Source organism: Rana temporaria, chromosome 2 (assembly GCF_905171775.1).
Source record: "Rana temporaria chromosome 2, aRanTem1.1, whole genome shotgun sequence".
Classification (NCBI taxonomy): Eukaryota; Metazoa; Chordata; class Amphibia; order Anura; family Ranidae; genus Rana; species Rana temporaria.
The window spans coordinates 372,970,261-372,987,823 of NC_053490.1; the positions used below are offsets into that span (position 1 = coordinate 372,970,261).

The window sequence follows — 17,563 nt, forward strand, 5'->3', positions numbered from 1 at the left end:
ACTTTTATATTTTCTGAGGATATGATCCAGATCAAGTAACCAGAACTGAAATGAAGTTCAGTCTCTATTGGCTGTGGCTGTTATCAAATGAGTGACTTAGAAAGTATTTAGTAGCTTTAGATCACCAAGTAGTATTTTCAGGAGGAGGTCAAAAAAGCAGCTTATATTTCTCTCGACTCAAGATTTGTTTAAAATGTAAACAAAATAAAAATAAAATCTGGATATAATAAATAAAGTTAAATTAAGTAAATCTTTTCTTGAAACATGGAAAACTCACTCAACACTAAACTGATAAAATAAATGTAATAATTTTGTAGAAGACGTGTGTTCTCTTCCCAGGCTCTTCCACTCAGACAATAATATTGCATGCTGTGATTAAGGGAGGCAATGCTTGGAAACATGTCTGTGTGTCATGTCAATTACTAAAATTAAGCCGGTATTTCCCTTTTTTTGCCTTTATGGAATATGAAACATTCTAGGTAACAAGTCTAACTGATCATTTACACTAACCCCTGTTTTCCAGAGACAAAACACAAGATTATGGTGACAGATTACCTTTAATTGCTGTAGGCACCTATGACAGTGTTAGCATCAACATAGATATGTGCTGCAGAACAACCATACAGATAGAATAAGTAGCAGAACTGATTCTGCTAAGTCTCTGAGAGTCTATGCTGTGCAACGGGGTCTCTTGGTGCAGTACCCAAGGGGAAGACATTCAAAGCTAACTCTTGATGCCACTGATCCTCTTCAGTGCAGAACATTTTGTTGACTTTCTGGGGCTCACTCAGATCATACATGAATAGTAGCAGATCTAGCTGATATAAATGGGTGTCTCTTAGCATCTGTAATTGCTCAAATATCCTTAACATAAAGGGGAACTGCAAATGTAGTCTACCTAATCATTATATATGTATTTATGTGATTTGATAAGTTATTTGTATGTGAAACACAAAAGTCCTTTGCTATGTCATATTTTATTTATATGCATGTTCATATACATATTCATCATTGATGTGTTCCTAATTAGTTCTTTGTAATATAAATTATTTCATTAACTATTACTTGAGAAGAAGGGCGAGTATAGCCTCATTTAAAATGTAGTAATGAACTTAAAAATGTACCCTCATCCCAGTTGCATATAAAAAAAGGGGAGAGTGGGGATAGGGGAATAGTTGCTGAAGCTAGACCCCATATAACCCACTCAGTGTGTTGGAGGGGACTGTCTTGGTACTGATACAATGCAATAAAGAATAATAGTGTAAAAAGATTTATTTAAATATAAAATTGCAAAACAATTGTACAAATCCAGGATTGGTCGAAGTCTACTAGTTTCGCAGGTTTACCGCTTCATCAGGACAGCCAATCTAAACAATAAATAATACAATAAGACATATAACATACATCAGCAAGGCATTATGCGATAAAATAAATTTATTAATACATATAAACTTACCCGGTGGGTCAATTGTTGGTGTGTGGGACCAGGCGAATAGGGGGGATTCCCCAGCGGCGAACAGGGGGATAATAAACCGTGGAGATCTAAGTGTAAACAAAGATATGTGTATGGTACTAACAATGTGTATAAATATATGATATACACCATATTATAATTGTATTTGGCTCGGACACAACACGTGATGGCAGGGTAAGGGGGGGGGGGAGGCTGAAGAAGGGAAAGGGAAAGGATGGGGGAGGGGAAGGGAAAGGCAGGAGGGGAAAGAAATAGGAAAAAGGGGGGGGAGAGGAGAGGAAGAAGTATTTGTATTTGGCTCGATCACATGTTGTGTTCGAGCCAAATACCATTATAATATGGTGTATATCATATAATTATACACATTGTTAGTACCATACACATATCTTTGTTTACACTTAGATCTCCACGGTTTATTATCCCCCTGTTCGCCGCTGGGGCAATCCCCCCTATTCGCCCGGTCCCACACACCAACAATTGACCCACCGGGTAAGTTTATATGTATTATTAAATTTATTTTATCGCATAATGCCTTGCTGATGTATGTTATATGTATTATTGTATTATTTATTGTTTAGATTGGCTGTCCTGATGAAGCGGTAAACCCGCGAAACTAGTAGACTTCAACCAATCCTGGATTTGTACAATTGTTTTGCAATTTTATATTTAAATAAATCTTTTTACACTATTATTGTTTATTGCATTTTATCAGTACCAAGACAGTCCCCTCCAACACACTGAGTGGGTTATATGGGGTCTAGCTTCAGCAACTATTCCCCTATCCCCACTCTCCCCTTTTTTTATTAACTATTACTTGTGTCTTTCTGGCCAAGATAGTTGTATACTTAGCACCCTCCTAGCGTGGGATGCTAGGCAAATCTACAGTCGTTCTTGGCTCCTTCTGCAATCAAGGGAGCAGTGATTGTTTGTTCTAGTCTGATTAGGGTCTCACAGGCTGGGAGTTTAATTGTTTCCCCCTGCCTCTAGAAGACATTTCTAAAGCTTAGGGTGGGAGAATGAATGAATATTGAATAAGCTCCAGCCAATCCCTGGGGAGGTGTGTCCAGTAGAGGATTGGAATGGGGATACAGTCTGAGGCACTGAAGAGCAGGGTTCCTGCTCCCCAGGAGGATTCCAGAGCTGCTGGGCTGCTGCTGTGTCAAAAAGACCATGGACCTTACAACTGCTCTAGGAAGCCTCAGACGTGCCAGGGGTAAATTGGCTTTACTCAGAAACCAACCACAGAACCTCACCACTGAGGATTTGATCCTGAGAGGCACCATATAACTCACTGGGTTATGTCTGGAAGAAGCTGAAAGGTGGCAGCTGTCCTGGGGCCTTGTGAATAGTGACCCTAAGTTGATCCTTGAGATTGTGGGGTTGATTTACTAAAATTGGAGAGTGAAAATTCTGGTGCAGGTCTGCGTAGAAACCAGCTTCCAGGTTTTATTGTCAAAGCTTAATTAAACAAACTGAAGTTAGAAGCTGATTGGCTACAGTGCACAACTTCATTCGATTTTCCAGCAAAATCTTTCTTGATCTACCTGACCTTGGCTTGGTATCAAGAGATCCCCAAATTTTCCACTTCTTATTAAGTGTTTGAACAGTACTGACTGGCATATTCAAGGCTTTGGATATCTTTTTATATCCTTTTCCATCTTTGTAAAATGTCATTACCTTGTTATACAGGTCTTTTGACTGTTCTTTTCTACCTCCTAATGGCTCAGTGTCTAGCCTGCTTAGTGCATCCATGTGAGAGGTAACAAACTCATTGACTATTTATACACAGACACTAATTTAAAAAGCCACAAATGTGGGAAATTAATCTTTAATTGCCATTTTAACATGTGTGTGCCACCTTCTGTGTCTGTACCAAGGGCAAAAATTCCAGGGTATGTATACTTTTTATCAGGGCCATTTGGATGATTTCTGTTATCATTATGATTTAAAAAGGATCCAAAAAACTATCCTTAAATAAAAGACAGTTTTTTGTCATGATCAGTCATATTTTCAATATTAATGCCAAAATGTTAAAATTTCTGCCAGGGTATGCAAATTTTGAGCACAACTGTATGTGCTTCTACTATGAAGTCTCTCAAAATGTATAGAGTTAGAAGTGCAGATAATACTTGGTTGCCTTCTTGCGGCCTCTGCAGCTTCTGCATGTATTTGTAAATGTGTGCAATCTAAAACCCAGTTTTTAAAGTGAACTGTTAAACAGGAAAAGTTGGTTTTCTGCTGGCTGTTAAAGCGGGAGTTCACCCATTTATTAAAATATATTTTTTTTCCCCTTAGATTCCTGCTCGTTTGGTCTAGGGGAATCGGCTATTTGTTTTAAAATATGAGCAGTACTTACCGTTTTCGAGATGCATCTTCTTCCGTCGCTTCCGGGTATGGGTCTTCGGGAGCGGGCGTTCCTTCTTGATTGACAGTCTTCCGAGAGGCTTCCGACAGTCGCATCCATCGCGTCACTCGTAGCCGAAAGAAGCCGAACGTCGGTGCGGCTCTATACTGCGCCTGCGCACCGACGTTCGGCTTCTTTCGGAAAATCGTGACGCGATGGATGCGACCGTCGGAAGCCTCTCGGAAGACTGTCAATCAAGAAGGAACGCCCATTCCCGCAGCCCTTACCCGGAAGCGACGGAGAGGATGCATCTCGTAAACGGGTAAGTACTGCTCATATTTTAAAACAAATAGCCGATTCCCCTAGACAAAACGAGCAGGAATCTAAGGGGAAAATGTGCTATCTAAGGGTGAACCACCGCTTTAAGTTGAGCTGGGAATTATTCTTTGCCACTGTAGTCCAAGTATACTTGGATTATAGAAAAGCAAACGAAAACCAAGCACGGCAGCTGCTTACTGATTCTTTCAGTGGCTATTTTTAATTAGTGATAAACTTAGGTTTGGCCGAACCTGGAAAGCAGCTGTCATTCGTTGGCTAATCAGCTGCGGCTGGAACTGCCCCCCCGCAAATGCAGTTACACCAAGAGTCAGTGATGCTCATGACTTCAATTATACCAGTGCTAATTGGCTGTACCCTATTATGTCTGATATAAACAAGACCAAGGACAAATCCAAGGAAAGATCCAAGTTTTACCCACCAGCCAGCCCGCTGACAACCGGATCAACCTTTCTATCAGTATGCGTTAAAAAAAGGGGTTTAGTCTGCACACATTTGCAAATACATGCGTAAGCCACACAGCCTCGTCACGGCACCCTGGTATCTGTGGTCCTATCTCTAGCTTATGAGAGACTCCACAATGGAATCACATGCATTCTGATGGATAGGTGGAGGTCAGGTGGACTGAAGGGAGCCACCCCTTCTTAAAAGGTACAGTAACACACCGGCCAGCCCACTGACAACCAAATCAACCTATCTAACAGTATGGTTAAAACAGGGGTTTAGTCTGCACACATTTGCAAATACATGCGTAAGCCACAGAGCCTCGTCACGGCACCCTATTATGTCTGCAATTACAATAACTGTAAATTCAGCCCTTTGCAGAGTTTTGTAACTTTTTAATCTTCATGGTGCTCACTACTCAACATACCTATGCAAAGGGTAACAATAACCAAAGTAGAAATTCCAGTTTTTGACAGATGTTGCAGCATTTCGGGCCCTTTCACACTGAACAATTTTTTTTCAATGTATGTCCTTACCAAAAGTGGAAGAAAAATGCATGATCATTATATCCTATAGAACTCCTCATATTAGTCAGTTGTCTGTCATTTGCATTCATAAGTCCTGCATGCTCATTTTGGTGCATGTTTGGTGCAGTAAAAAGATTGTACCAAAAACACACCTCCCCATTGAAATGAATGGAAAATGCATTAAAAAAGAAAGCAAAAATGCATGGAAAATGCACCCAAGGTTGCAAAATGAGACAGAAAAGCGGCAAAAACGCATATACTGTGTTTTTGCAACAGAGCAGTGTGAAAGCAGCCTTATGCATTTAACCACTTGATCATCAGCCTGTATATGCCCCTTCATGACCACTTTTTATTTTTCAGTTAAGTTATAGTTTGACTGAAAATGACTTGGTAATGCAGCATTGTACCCATATGAATTGTATTGATATTTTAATAACCACTTTATTTTTACTTTCATTCTGATATAAGAATTTCAAAAAGAAATACCAGGACAGTAGGAAAACATATTTTTGGAAAGTAGACAACCCAAGCTAATCAAATTTTTTGCCACACTTTTGGGATATGAAGAAATATGTAGGCACTAAGCTGATTAAAATATGGAACTTGTTAATGGTGCACTAGATACCATGCATCATTATTCTACAAGTCATACACAAGGGGAAAGGGTTAATGTACAAGTCACATACAGTGATATAATAAAGATGAGAGGGTTAGTTTGATGGATAAGCAGTGAAAGTATCATACAGGTTACTGCAGAGACAGAATAAAGATAAGACATACAGGAGGGGGTCATTAAAAGGGCTAAAAACTATCAAATCAAATGATTAAAACTCCCCACCTTAAAGTGGATGTAAACTTGATTCATGAAATTTGAGCTGGGCACATATATCTGCAGCATTTTGTTATCTCTTTTCAATGAGCCAAGTCTTATAGCTCTCCTTTGAACGGTTCCTCGGTTATCAGCCTGAGAACTCCTGACATATTTTTTGACTATTTAGACAAATGCAGCCTTAATCTTTTGTCAAAGGAGGTTGCTAAAATAGATTAGCAGAGAGCAGCTCCTATTACAAAACAGCTCTAAGGCCCCGTACACACGACCGGATCTATCCACTGGGATTGATCCGCGGATCAGTTCCAGCAGATAGATCCGGTCGTGTGTACGGCCTAGCGGACATTTCCCAGCGGATAAAAATCCAGCCGACGGATTCCCAGCGGATAAACATTTCTTACCAGCGGACTGATCCGGTCGTCTGTACAGACTCACCGGATCAGTCCGTCCGCTCCCATCCCTCGCATGGGTCGTAATGATTCGACGCATGCGTGGAAGTATTTACCTTCCAGGGTCGCGCACGTCGCCGCATCATCGTCACGGCGACGGCTCGGCCACGTCACCGCGGATGTATTCTGCGGGGATTTCGATCTGATGGTGTGTACAGCCATCAGATCCAAATCCGCCAGAGGATTTATCCGCTGGAAACGGTCCGGCGGACCGTTTCCAGCGGATATCCTCTCGTCTGTACGAGGCCTTAGAGTCTCGGCCTATGATGAGAGGGGGTGTGTGCCTTTCCTCCAATCAGCATTGTTAACTATCTTGGTTGTATGCCCAGACATCACACTCTGTGTTAACCAGAAAGAGAAAATCTCCTAACACGATCTCAACTTTCTGAACAGTATAAAAAATGTGAACACAGCAGATATACATATAAAACCAATATAGGGAGATTTGGTTAATCTCTGTGCATCATCTGAGGCTGTTCACTTCACTTTGTGTATGGGGGGTTTACATCCACTTTAAATCTGCTGCTCCCCTTCTTTCATTACATTTGTGATCTATGTAAATTATTATTATTATTTTTTTCCCCACAAATAGAGCTTTTTTTGTGGTATTTAATCACCTCTGCGGTTTTTATATATATACTATATATATATATATATATAAACAATTAACAATTAACAACTAACAAACAATTTTGAAATAAACTTTTTACATTTTTGCTATAATAAATATCCCCAATTTTTTTTCTCAGTTTAGGCCAATATGTATTCTTTAACATATATTGATTGGTTTGCGCAAAAGTTATAGCACCTACAAAATAGTTTATTGATTATGGCATTTTTATTTGTATATTTTTTTTAATTTATTTTTTACTAGTAATGGAGGTAAACAGATCGGACACTTTTGACACTATTTTGGGACCATTGACATTCATACAGTGATCAGTGCTATAAATATGCAATGATTACTGTATAAATGTCACTGGCAGGGAAGGAGTTAAACACTAGGGGGCGATCAAGGGGTTAAGTGTGTCCTAGGGAGTGATTCTAACTGTGGGGGGATGGGCTACCACTGACATGACAGAGATCACTGCTTCCAATGACAGGGAGCAGTAGATCGCTGTCTTGTTGCTAGGCAGAACAGGGAACTGCCTTGTTTACATCTCCCTGTTCTGCAGCTCTGTGACACGATACGCAGGTCCCGTGGGCACAGTCACGAAGTTTGCGGCGGGTGCGCCCGCCCACTATGCCGCGATTTTAAGGGGGCGATCATGGGGTTAAATGTGTTACCTAGGGAGTGATTCTAACTGTAAGGGGGATAGAACTGACTAGGGGAGGAGACTGATTGATGTTCCTATATACTAGGAACACACAATTTGGCTCCTCCTTCCTGACAGGGTGTGGATCTGTGTGTTTACACACAAATTCACGTTCCTGCTCTGTCATGAGCGATCGCCCCCGCCGAGTCCGTGCATTGGCTCCTCTGTGACGCGGCGGGTGCGCGTGCCCCCTATACCACCGGAAATCCGAGGACATGATATGGGAGATCCCATCTGGAGGTATCATATGATATGACTATGGGCAGGTATTGAAGTGGTTAAATTACATTATAATTACTGCAAGGTACATTTTCTCACTCTATACCTGTTATAGTGTAGAGCTCTTTTTCTTATCACAGGTTTTATATGGTCATTGTTAATAGACACTGAATGCATGTTGTAATCATTCTCTCTGAGTATTTTTGTCATTATCTACCACTGTCATTTTTTTTAAAGTTTTGCTGCTGTTAATATGCTTTATGAGGAGATGTCTCATGCATAGGAAATGTAACACACGTACATACACATTGATTCTACTTACACGTGCACTTACTGCTAATGTATATTGGTGTTAAACTGTATTATTATTGATTCACATTTTAAAAGGGTTTTGTGTATGTGCCATTTAAAATCTTTACAATCCGCATATTATCTTTTGCAGTGCTCCATTGTTGTTATTATTAAATTGCTCTGCCTTTCTCATCTTCACAGATTCCACAAATTAGTTATGCCTCCACTGCTCCAGATCTAAGTGACAACAGTCGATATGACTTTTTTTCTCGAGTGGTTCCATCAGACACTTATCAGGCTCAGGCCATGGTGGATATTGTGAAAGCTCTGAAATGGAGTTATGTGTCCACACTAGCATCTGAAGGCAGCTATGGGGAAAGCGGAGTGGAAGCTTTTATCCAGAAGTCCAGAGAAGATGGTAAGACTGCTCATTTGTTATGCTGTACTTGTTATTAAGTTCATATAAATTTTAATGTGACTGTTGTGCATTTTATTATTATTATGATTCGAATTTTCTTTTTTTTTCCCTAAAATATATTTTTACAGCATAATGAATGTAATAAATAGAATTTTGCACTATCATTCTACAACATTGTCCCTCAAAAGATCCTGTATCTTGTGCGCATACAGTATCTCTCAAAAGTGAATATACCTCCCCTAATTATTTGTTTATATTGTGAAAATTACACTTACACTTCGCTACAATGTAAAGATACTGGGCCAGATTCAGATAGAGATACGACGGCGTATCTCCTGATACGCCGTCGTATCTCTGAGTTCCGTCCGTCGTATCTATGCGACTGATTCATAGAATCAGTTACGCATAGATCTCCCTAAGATCCGCCAGGTGTAAGTGACTTACACCGTCGGATCTTAGGCTGAAATCTCACGCTGGCCGCTAGGTGGCGCTTCCGTTTGTATACGCGACGAATATGCAAATGAGGAGTTACTCCGATTCAGAAACGAACGACCACCCGGCGCTTTTTTTTTACGTTGTTTGCGTTCGGCTTTTTCCGGCGTATTAGTTACCCCTGCTATATGCGGCGTATCCTATGTTAAGTATGGCCGTCGTTCCCGGGTTGAATTTTGAATTTTTTACGTCGTTTGCGTAAGTCGGTCGCGAATACGGATGGACGTAATTTACGTTCACGTCGAAACCAATGACGTCCTAGCGACGTCATTTGGAGCAATGCACGCTGGGAAATTTAGCGGACGGCGCATGCGCAGTTCGTTCGGCGCGGGGACGCACCTGATTTCAATTCTACACGCCCCCTAGCCGCAGAATTTGAATTCCGCCGGGGGATTTACGATACGCCGCCGCAACTTTAGAGGCAAGTGCTTTCTGAATACAGCACTTGCCTCAAAAACTTGCGCCGGGGGATCGTAAATCAGATAGGTTACGCGGATCTAAAGATCCGCTAACCAATCTGAATCTAGCCCAGTGACTGTACAGCTTGTATAACGATGTAAATTTTCTGTCCCCTCAAAATAACTCAACACGCAGCCATTATTATCTGAACCGCTGGCAACAAAAGTGAGTACACCCCTAAGTGAAAATTTCCAATTTGGGCCCAAAGTGACAATATTTTGTCTTTCCACCAATATTTTCCAGCACTGCCTTAACACTCTTGGGTATGGAGTTCACCAGAGCTTCACAGGTTGCCACTGGAGTCCTCTTCCACTCCGACAACATCACAGAGCTGGTGGATGTTAGAGACCTTGGGCTCCTCCACCTTCTGATTGAAGATGTCCCACAGATGCTCAATAGGGTTTAGGTCTGGAGACATGCTTGGCCAGTCCATTATCATTACCCTCAGCTTCTTTAGCAAGGCAGTGATCATATTGGATGTGTTTGGGGTTGTTATGATGCTAGAATACTTATCTGCGGTCCAGTCACCATAGGGAGGGGATCATGCTCTGCTTTAGTATGTCACAGTACGTGTTGGCATTCATGGTTCTCTCAATGAACTGTGTACTCATGCAGTCCCAGACCATGACACTCCCACACTTGTCTTTGTTCTGCTTACCTGGTTGCCACCACACACGCTTGACACTATCTGAACAAAATAAATGTATCTTGGTCTCATCAGACCACAGGACATGGTTCCAGTAATCCATGTCCCTAGTCTGCTTGTCTTCAGCAAACTGTTTGCAGGCTTTCTTGTGCATCATCTTTAGTAGAGGTCTTGGCCACCGTGATGCAGCTCAGTTTCAGGGTCTTGGCAATATTCTTATAGCCTAGCTTTATGTAGAGCAACAATTATTTTTTTCAGATCCTTAAAGAGTTCTTTGTCATGAGGTGCCATGATGAACTTCCAATGACCAGTATTAGAGAGTGAGAGCGATAATACCAAAATTACCACACGTGCTCCCCATTCACATCTGAGGTCTTGTAACACTAATGCGTCACATGACACCGGGGAGGAAAAATGGCTAATTGGGCCTAATTTGGACATTTTCACTAAGGGGTGTACTCATTTTTTTCGTCAGCGGCTTAGACATTATTGTCTGTGTTTTGAGTTATTTTGAGGGGACAGCAAATGTACACTATTATACTAGCTGTACACTCACTACTTTACATTGTAGCAAAGTGTCATTTTTATAGTGTTGTCACATGAAAAGATATAATAAAATATTTACAAAAGTGTAAGGGGTGTATTCACTTTTGTGAGACACTGTATCATTTTTTATGTTTGATTCTTTCACACATTTTGTTTTCAAGTTTATACCTTGCTCTCAAGAACAGCTGAAGTTGGTTGTTAATCCAGTAGTCTTACACCTGTCTTCCCTTTGCCTTTTTCATTAGTACAGCTTAAACTCTTTTGTCACATGTTTTTTAATAGCAGTAACAGAACTTCGAACCACTGGGAAACTCAAACTAAAATTTTAGCTGAAATGTCTGTTACCTTCCACCTAAGTAGTGTTCATGCATTGCTCTGCAAGAATCGTCAGACCATACTAAGATGGACAGAGGAGGAGGAGCTAGCCTCCATGTGCTGCCAGCGCAGCCTGATTATATATTTGTTAGCTTTATTTTTTGGTATGTTCACATTTCCCCTTTTCTGTTGCTTTTATATGGTGCAGTTTCTATTTAGATACTCCCCATTTCTCCCTGCTCTACAGTTAGGCTGGCTATACATTATATAATTTTCTTGTACAATTTTCCATCAGATTTACCAAAACCATATAATAAGAGGTCAAACCGAAACACTTTTTAAATTTGTATGCAATCAGACAGCCCCTTGCACTGCATAGTTGAAGATAAATATAAAGGAAATTGAATACAATATTGTATAATGTATGACCAACCTTACTGAACAGTTAAAGTGTTTGTAAAGGCAGAAGGTTTTTTTATCTGAATGCTTGCAGATAAAAAACATTTTGTGATCAGCAACCCCCCTCAAACCCCTATTACACACCTGAGCCCAATCTCGATCCAGTGATGTGCGCGAGTGCCTTGGTCGTCAGGGACTCTCCCTCCTGGCTAAGACACAGCCATTGGTTCTGCTGCTGTTAATCAAAGTCAGTTATCCAATGAGGAGAGAGAGGGGGTGGGGTTGAACCATGGTTCTGTGTCAGAATGGACACACAGAGCTGCAGGTCGGCTCGGGTGACCCCTTAGCAAGCTGCTTGCTACGGGGGCACGTGATAGTAAGGGAGGGGCCAGGAGTGTCAGCGAGGGACCAGAGAAAAGGAGAATCTGGACTCCTCTGTGCAAAACAACTGCACAGAGCAGGTAAGTATGACATGTTTGTTATTTTTAAAGACAAAGAAAAAACTATATAATGTATGGCCAGAAAAAAAATATTTCTCCTTGGACGCCTAAGGACCACGGTTTGAGACAGTTCCCTGGGACCCTCAGTTGGGGGCAATTCTTCTTCTTGTGCTGTGTGTCAGAGGGACTGAGAGAAACTGGCTCCGCAACATTTCCTGGAGGAGTAGCACATGTATCAACCAATGGTTCACCATAATCTGGCATCACTGAAATATCAGTACCACTAGAACCAGCAGTAGGTACAATTCCACCACTTCTTTCTCAGATCTGATCAACGTGCCTTTGTAATATTCTATCATCAGTATTTTTTTAGTTTGTATGACAAAGGTCCTGTAGCCACAAGCACCTTTGCTGGTATCCAACGTGGCCCGGCAGAATAGTTCCTGAGATTGACAGCACTGTCAGGCTCAAACACTCTCAAAGAAACATTAGCATCCTTTCTTAAATGCAGTTCTTGCTTTTCTTGTAACTCCGATGCCAGATCAGGGTGTAAACAATCCAAACATGTTTTTGGACGATGGTTCATTAGGAGCTCTGCTGGGCTACAACCAGTGCTTGGACATGGTGTCACATGTTGTTGCAGAAGGAAATTTGCAAGTCTCTGATTCCAATCTCCTTTAACAATTCTCTTCAATGAGTCTTTGGTGGTCTGGACCATACATTCAGCTTGACCATTTGATAAAGGGTGAAATGATGCTGTGGGTGTAGATTGGGTATATGGGATTGCATGATATTATTAAATTTTTGTTTGTTTTTTTATGGTTGAACTGGATGGACTTTTTTCAACCTGACTAACTATGTAACTATGTTTGCTTGGTTTTGAGAGGGAACCTTGCGCCAAACAATAATTTGTGAAAAAATACCTAATATATGCAGCTGCTCCCCAAAACAATGAACTAAACACTGTGCAATTGGACAAATGGGTGGTAGGGGGCGCTTGTGTAATTATAATATGTACCGTTTTTTAAAGACCATATGACATGGAATAAAGTGACATGTGCAATAAAAGTGAAATAAGGTTACTAATGAATGTGCTATACGACATGGACTGAACCATTTGAATATAAAGTGCAACAATAAATTTGCCAATGTGAAATAATTAAAGAGTGGAAAGGTGATAAAGTCCATAACATATATTATTAATACTTAAATCTTGATAGTAGAGGAGAATTCCTTCACTGTTAGTATGAAACAACACCAAAAGTGCTCAGATATGAAAACTGCTGCATAACCAGATGGATACTTAAAAAGACGGTCTAATGCGCTGTATGGAAATCCTATTGGCTGCCCTTAGTTAATGGATAAATCCTCTGTGCTGTATCCTCCTCTCCTCCAAGTTATCTCATAAGGAAACAAAGGGACAATCCATAGTGCAATACTGTATTTTTATTTAAAAGTAATACACACAGTAATACAGTAGTAGGAGTCCTAGCCTGGCACTGAGGATAGCATGCAATGATTGCGATATGGAAGCTGCTCACTGCTGGGCTCACGTCCAAAGCTGATGTGCGTTCCACTCGTACATGGGCAAAAAAAACGGAAGCTGGGAAACCCGGAAGTGCCTCACTGTACGTTACATAATAATTACATCATCAGGAAGCGTATTGGTCACTGGGCATGCTCACCCTATATGGCTAAGAAGTGACTGCGATTGGTGGAGCTACAATTTTCCGCCCTCCACACTCATAAAATTATTTGTGCGGCTTTCCTCTGATCTTATTAACTATGCATTGATCACCCATGCTGGATATTAGAATCTCAAATGTCACAAGCATAATAATTAATGTTTTATGTCACCGCGTTCTGACACAATCGTTTTTTTAACCAATGGTGTGTAGGCAAGACTGATGAAAGTCAGCTTCATCGGATATCTGATAAAAAAATCCATCAGACCATTTTCATCGGATGAACCGATCGTGTGTACAGGGCATTAGAGGCCGCCAGTTTAGGATATACGTGCCTTTCCAATGTTTAGATATTTTTTCTATCCCATAAAAAGTCAACAAACGAGGATCCCTATTATTGTATAATCTGAAATGTTTTGATACACTATGTTTAGTGAACCCTTTGGCAATGTTGGTGATATGCTCATTGATCCTGGTTCTCCCCACATATTGCATTGGGCAGGGGCATTCCAACACGTATAAAAAGAGTGCACAAATCAAGCCTACAGTACACTGCTCAGTGCCAAATTATCTTACCACTCTTGAGTCACCTTCTCAGTTATGCATAAGGAAATGGGCTAAATACTACATGTATTAATAGCAATGATGCTATGATCCCATTAATCTTTTGAATCAATCAGGGATCCAATGAAACAGCAGCAGCAGCCGTTTGAAGTACAATAAGAGTTCTCATACAGTATTCTCATTCTATATATAAATTTGGGTTTCGTTGGGAGGAGGGGTTTGAGGTCTTTATCCTTAAGAAGGATTGGCCAATGCTTTCTATAGATTTTCTCGACTTCTTTATACTGTCTGTGAAATCCTTTAATGAATGCTAATTCTCATTTCTTTTTGGGTTTGTTGTTAGTTAGGAGTGAATTTCCGTCCACGATTGAAACTTTATTTCTACACTTTGTCAATTCTTTGGGGGTAACCTTTCTCAATAAACCTGGTAATACGAATATCTGATTGGATCTTGTAATCCTGCAAGCTGTCACAATTTCTTCTCACTTGCTTAAATTGGCTTTTGGGTATCCCCCTAAGCCATTGCCGGTGATGACAGTTTTGTTAGGGCACATAACCACGTTTCTGTCGGTTTCTTTGAAAAATGTTGTAGTAGTTATTTTATTTCGTTTTTTTGTGAGTACCAAGTCTAAAAAATTAACTGTCTCTGTGTGGTATTCTGCTGTAAATTTCAACCCATAAACATTTGTATTTAGCATCCTAATGAATGATTCCAGACTATCTTTGGAACCTTCCCAGAATAATACGATATCATCGATATATCTCATATAAAATAGGAGGCCCTCCCATTTTTTGGCATGTATATTTTCTTCTTCCCATTTGTGAAGTACTACATTGGCCACACTGGGGGCATAACGTGCCCCCATTGCTACCCCTTTAATCTGTTTGTAGTACTGGTTGTGAAACGAGAAATAATGGTTACCCATCGCTATTTTTAGCCCTTCTATCAAATGGTTCAGTTCATGTCTTATAGCACTTTCAGGCATTCATTAGTAGCCATATTGCACTTTTATTGCACATGTCACTTTATTCCATGTCATATGGTCTTTAACCACTTGCCGACCTCCTCATGTAGATATACGTCAGCAGAATGGCACGGACAGGCACATCAACGTACCTGTACGTGCTCTGCTTGACGTGGGTGGGGGGTCCGATCGGGACCCCCCCGCTACATGCGGCGGTCGGTTAGCCTCGGGGAGCGATCCGGGACGACGGCGCGGCTATTTGTTTTTAGCCGCTCCGTCGCGACCCCCCTACAGTAGTAAACACACACTAAGTGAACACTAAATGTTACAGCGCCCCCTGTGTTTAACTCCCAAACTGCAACTGTCATTTTCACAATAAAGAATGCAATTTAAATGCATTTTTTGCTGTGAAAATGACAATGGTCCCAAAAATGTGTCAAAATTGTCCGAAGTGTCCGCCATAATGTCGCAGTCATGAAAAAAATCGCTGATCGCTGCCATTAGTAGTAAAAAAAAAAAAAAAAAAAAAAATGCAATAAAACTATCCCCTATTTTGTAAACGCTATAAATTTTGCGCAAACCAACCGATAAACGATTATTGCGTTTTTTTTTACCAAAAATAGGTAGAAGAATACGTATCGGCCTAAACTGAGGGAAAACATTTTTTTTATATATGTTTTTGGGGGATATTTATTATAGCAAAAAGTTAAAAATATTGAATTTTTTTCAAAATTGTCGCTCTATTTTTGTTTATAGCGCAAAAAATAAAAAACGCAGAGGTCATCAAATACCACCAAAAGAAAGCTCTATTTGTGGGGAAAAAAGGCGGCCAATTTTGTTTGGGAGCCACGTCGCACGACCGCGCAATTGTCTGTTAAAGCGACGCAGTCCCGAACTGTAAAAACCCCTTGGGTCTTTAGGCAGCATATTGGTCCGGGGCTTAAGTGGTTAAATGAGGTACATATTATAATTACACAACCGTCCCCTACCACCCATTTGTCGAATAAGATTGCTTGCCATAAAGGTTTTGAATTTTGAGGAGGTAAATTGCATTCCATTATCAGATACGATTGTATCTGGCAACCCATGTGGACCAAACAGCCAACCTAAAACTCTTATGACATTGGCTGAGATGAGGGATGTAACTGATACAACCTCAGCCATTTTGAGAAGGAATCGACAACTAAAAAAAAAATTTGTCCTTGAAAAGGCACCGCAAAATCTATATGCAACCACGACCAAGGTGACCCAGGGATGTACTGAGGTTTTAGGTGGAGCATGACAGGTAGATTGATAGTTCTGTACCCACTTCTCAATAACTTCATCCATTTTAGGCCACCAAATATAACTTCTGGCTTTCGATACGATCAAAAATATGTATAATACCCTTCGACATGCTCCGCCCATAGGCTATAGATGGGCTATAGGCTATAGAAGAATTCTAATTATTAATTATTATTACTAGTCAAACAACATTAGAATTTTACTATAGCTTGTTGGCAGATGCATTTGACTGGAAATGTACGATTGCGGCGTCGTACAGTTTAGCTGCTCCATCGAATCTTCTTAGAACATCCGACAGACACCATAAGCCATAAATTCAAATGCATTTTTTAACAAAACAAAATAAATAAAATATAATTTCGAGAGTAACTAAATTAATTTATTTTTTGGACGAAACCAAAACCCTGAAATGAAATATTTCAGTGTGCACATGTCTACTGTACTCACTAGCCTGTCCCTTAGCAAGGATTCTAAACTGGCAATTTTTAGATAGCTTGCACAGTTATGCAATATAGGCTGCAATGCTTTCACCCGGTTGTTAGTTTTGTCTGTTGAAATGGAAACGCCTCACTGTTTCAGCTGCAGTGGGTGAAAAAATATTTTTTAACAGTGCCAGTATTTCCTCATATGAGCAGTCTTTTGGTTTAGCAGGAGATATCAGTGAGCGGACAATATCAAAAGTCTTAGATCCAATAACACTCGGTAACACAGCTCTTTTCTGCACAGCATCGGCCACCTCATAAAAGCTTCTAGGAAAAACTCTAACCTGTCAGCATAAGAGTCCCATGAGGATGGATTAGCCACATCAAATTCATCCATGTGTCCCAGAGAAGCCATGCTGAAGATATTTATAGATGTTTTTCTAAAACACAATTTCCGATTCTTCACTCAAGCTGATTTCAATTGTCTCTGCAGTTTCCATCCACTAAAATCCAATCCTTGTCACCAGTTTTGTGTATTTAAAATTAATTTGAGCCATATAGACAGGCATTTACAGGATGTCTTTACTTTATCCAACACAGAAATACAGGAACCATAGATGCTAAAAATGCATAGCTATACCAGAACAATAAAGAAGTGAACATATTTACAATGCTTCCCCCTACTGGATGGAGAGAAGT

At 40.4% G+C, this 17,563-nt stretch overlaps 1 protein-coding gene across 1 annotated transcript in view; it reads left to right on the forward strand.

The window, feature by feature from the left end:
* The window catches only part of GRM4 (glutamate metabotropic receptor 4), a 262,245-nt gene that overhangs the window by 144,606 nt on the left and 100,076 nt on the right, over positions 1 to 17,563 (forward strand). The window contains exon 3 of the mRNA XM_040337806.1: positions 8,431 to 8,647. Coding sequence (XP_040193740.1) covers positions 8,431 to 8,647 — 217 coding nt within the window. The remainder of the gene's footprint in view (positions 1 to 8,430; positions 8,648 to 17,563) is intronic.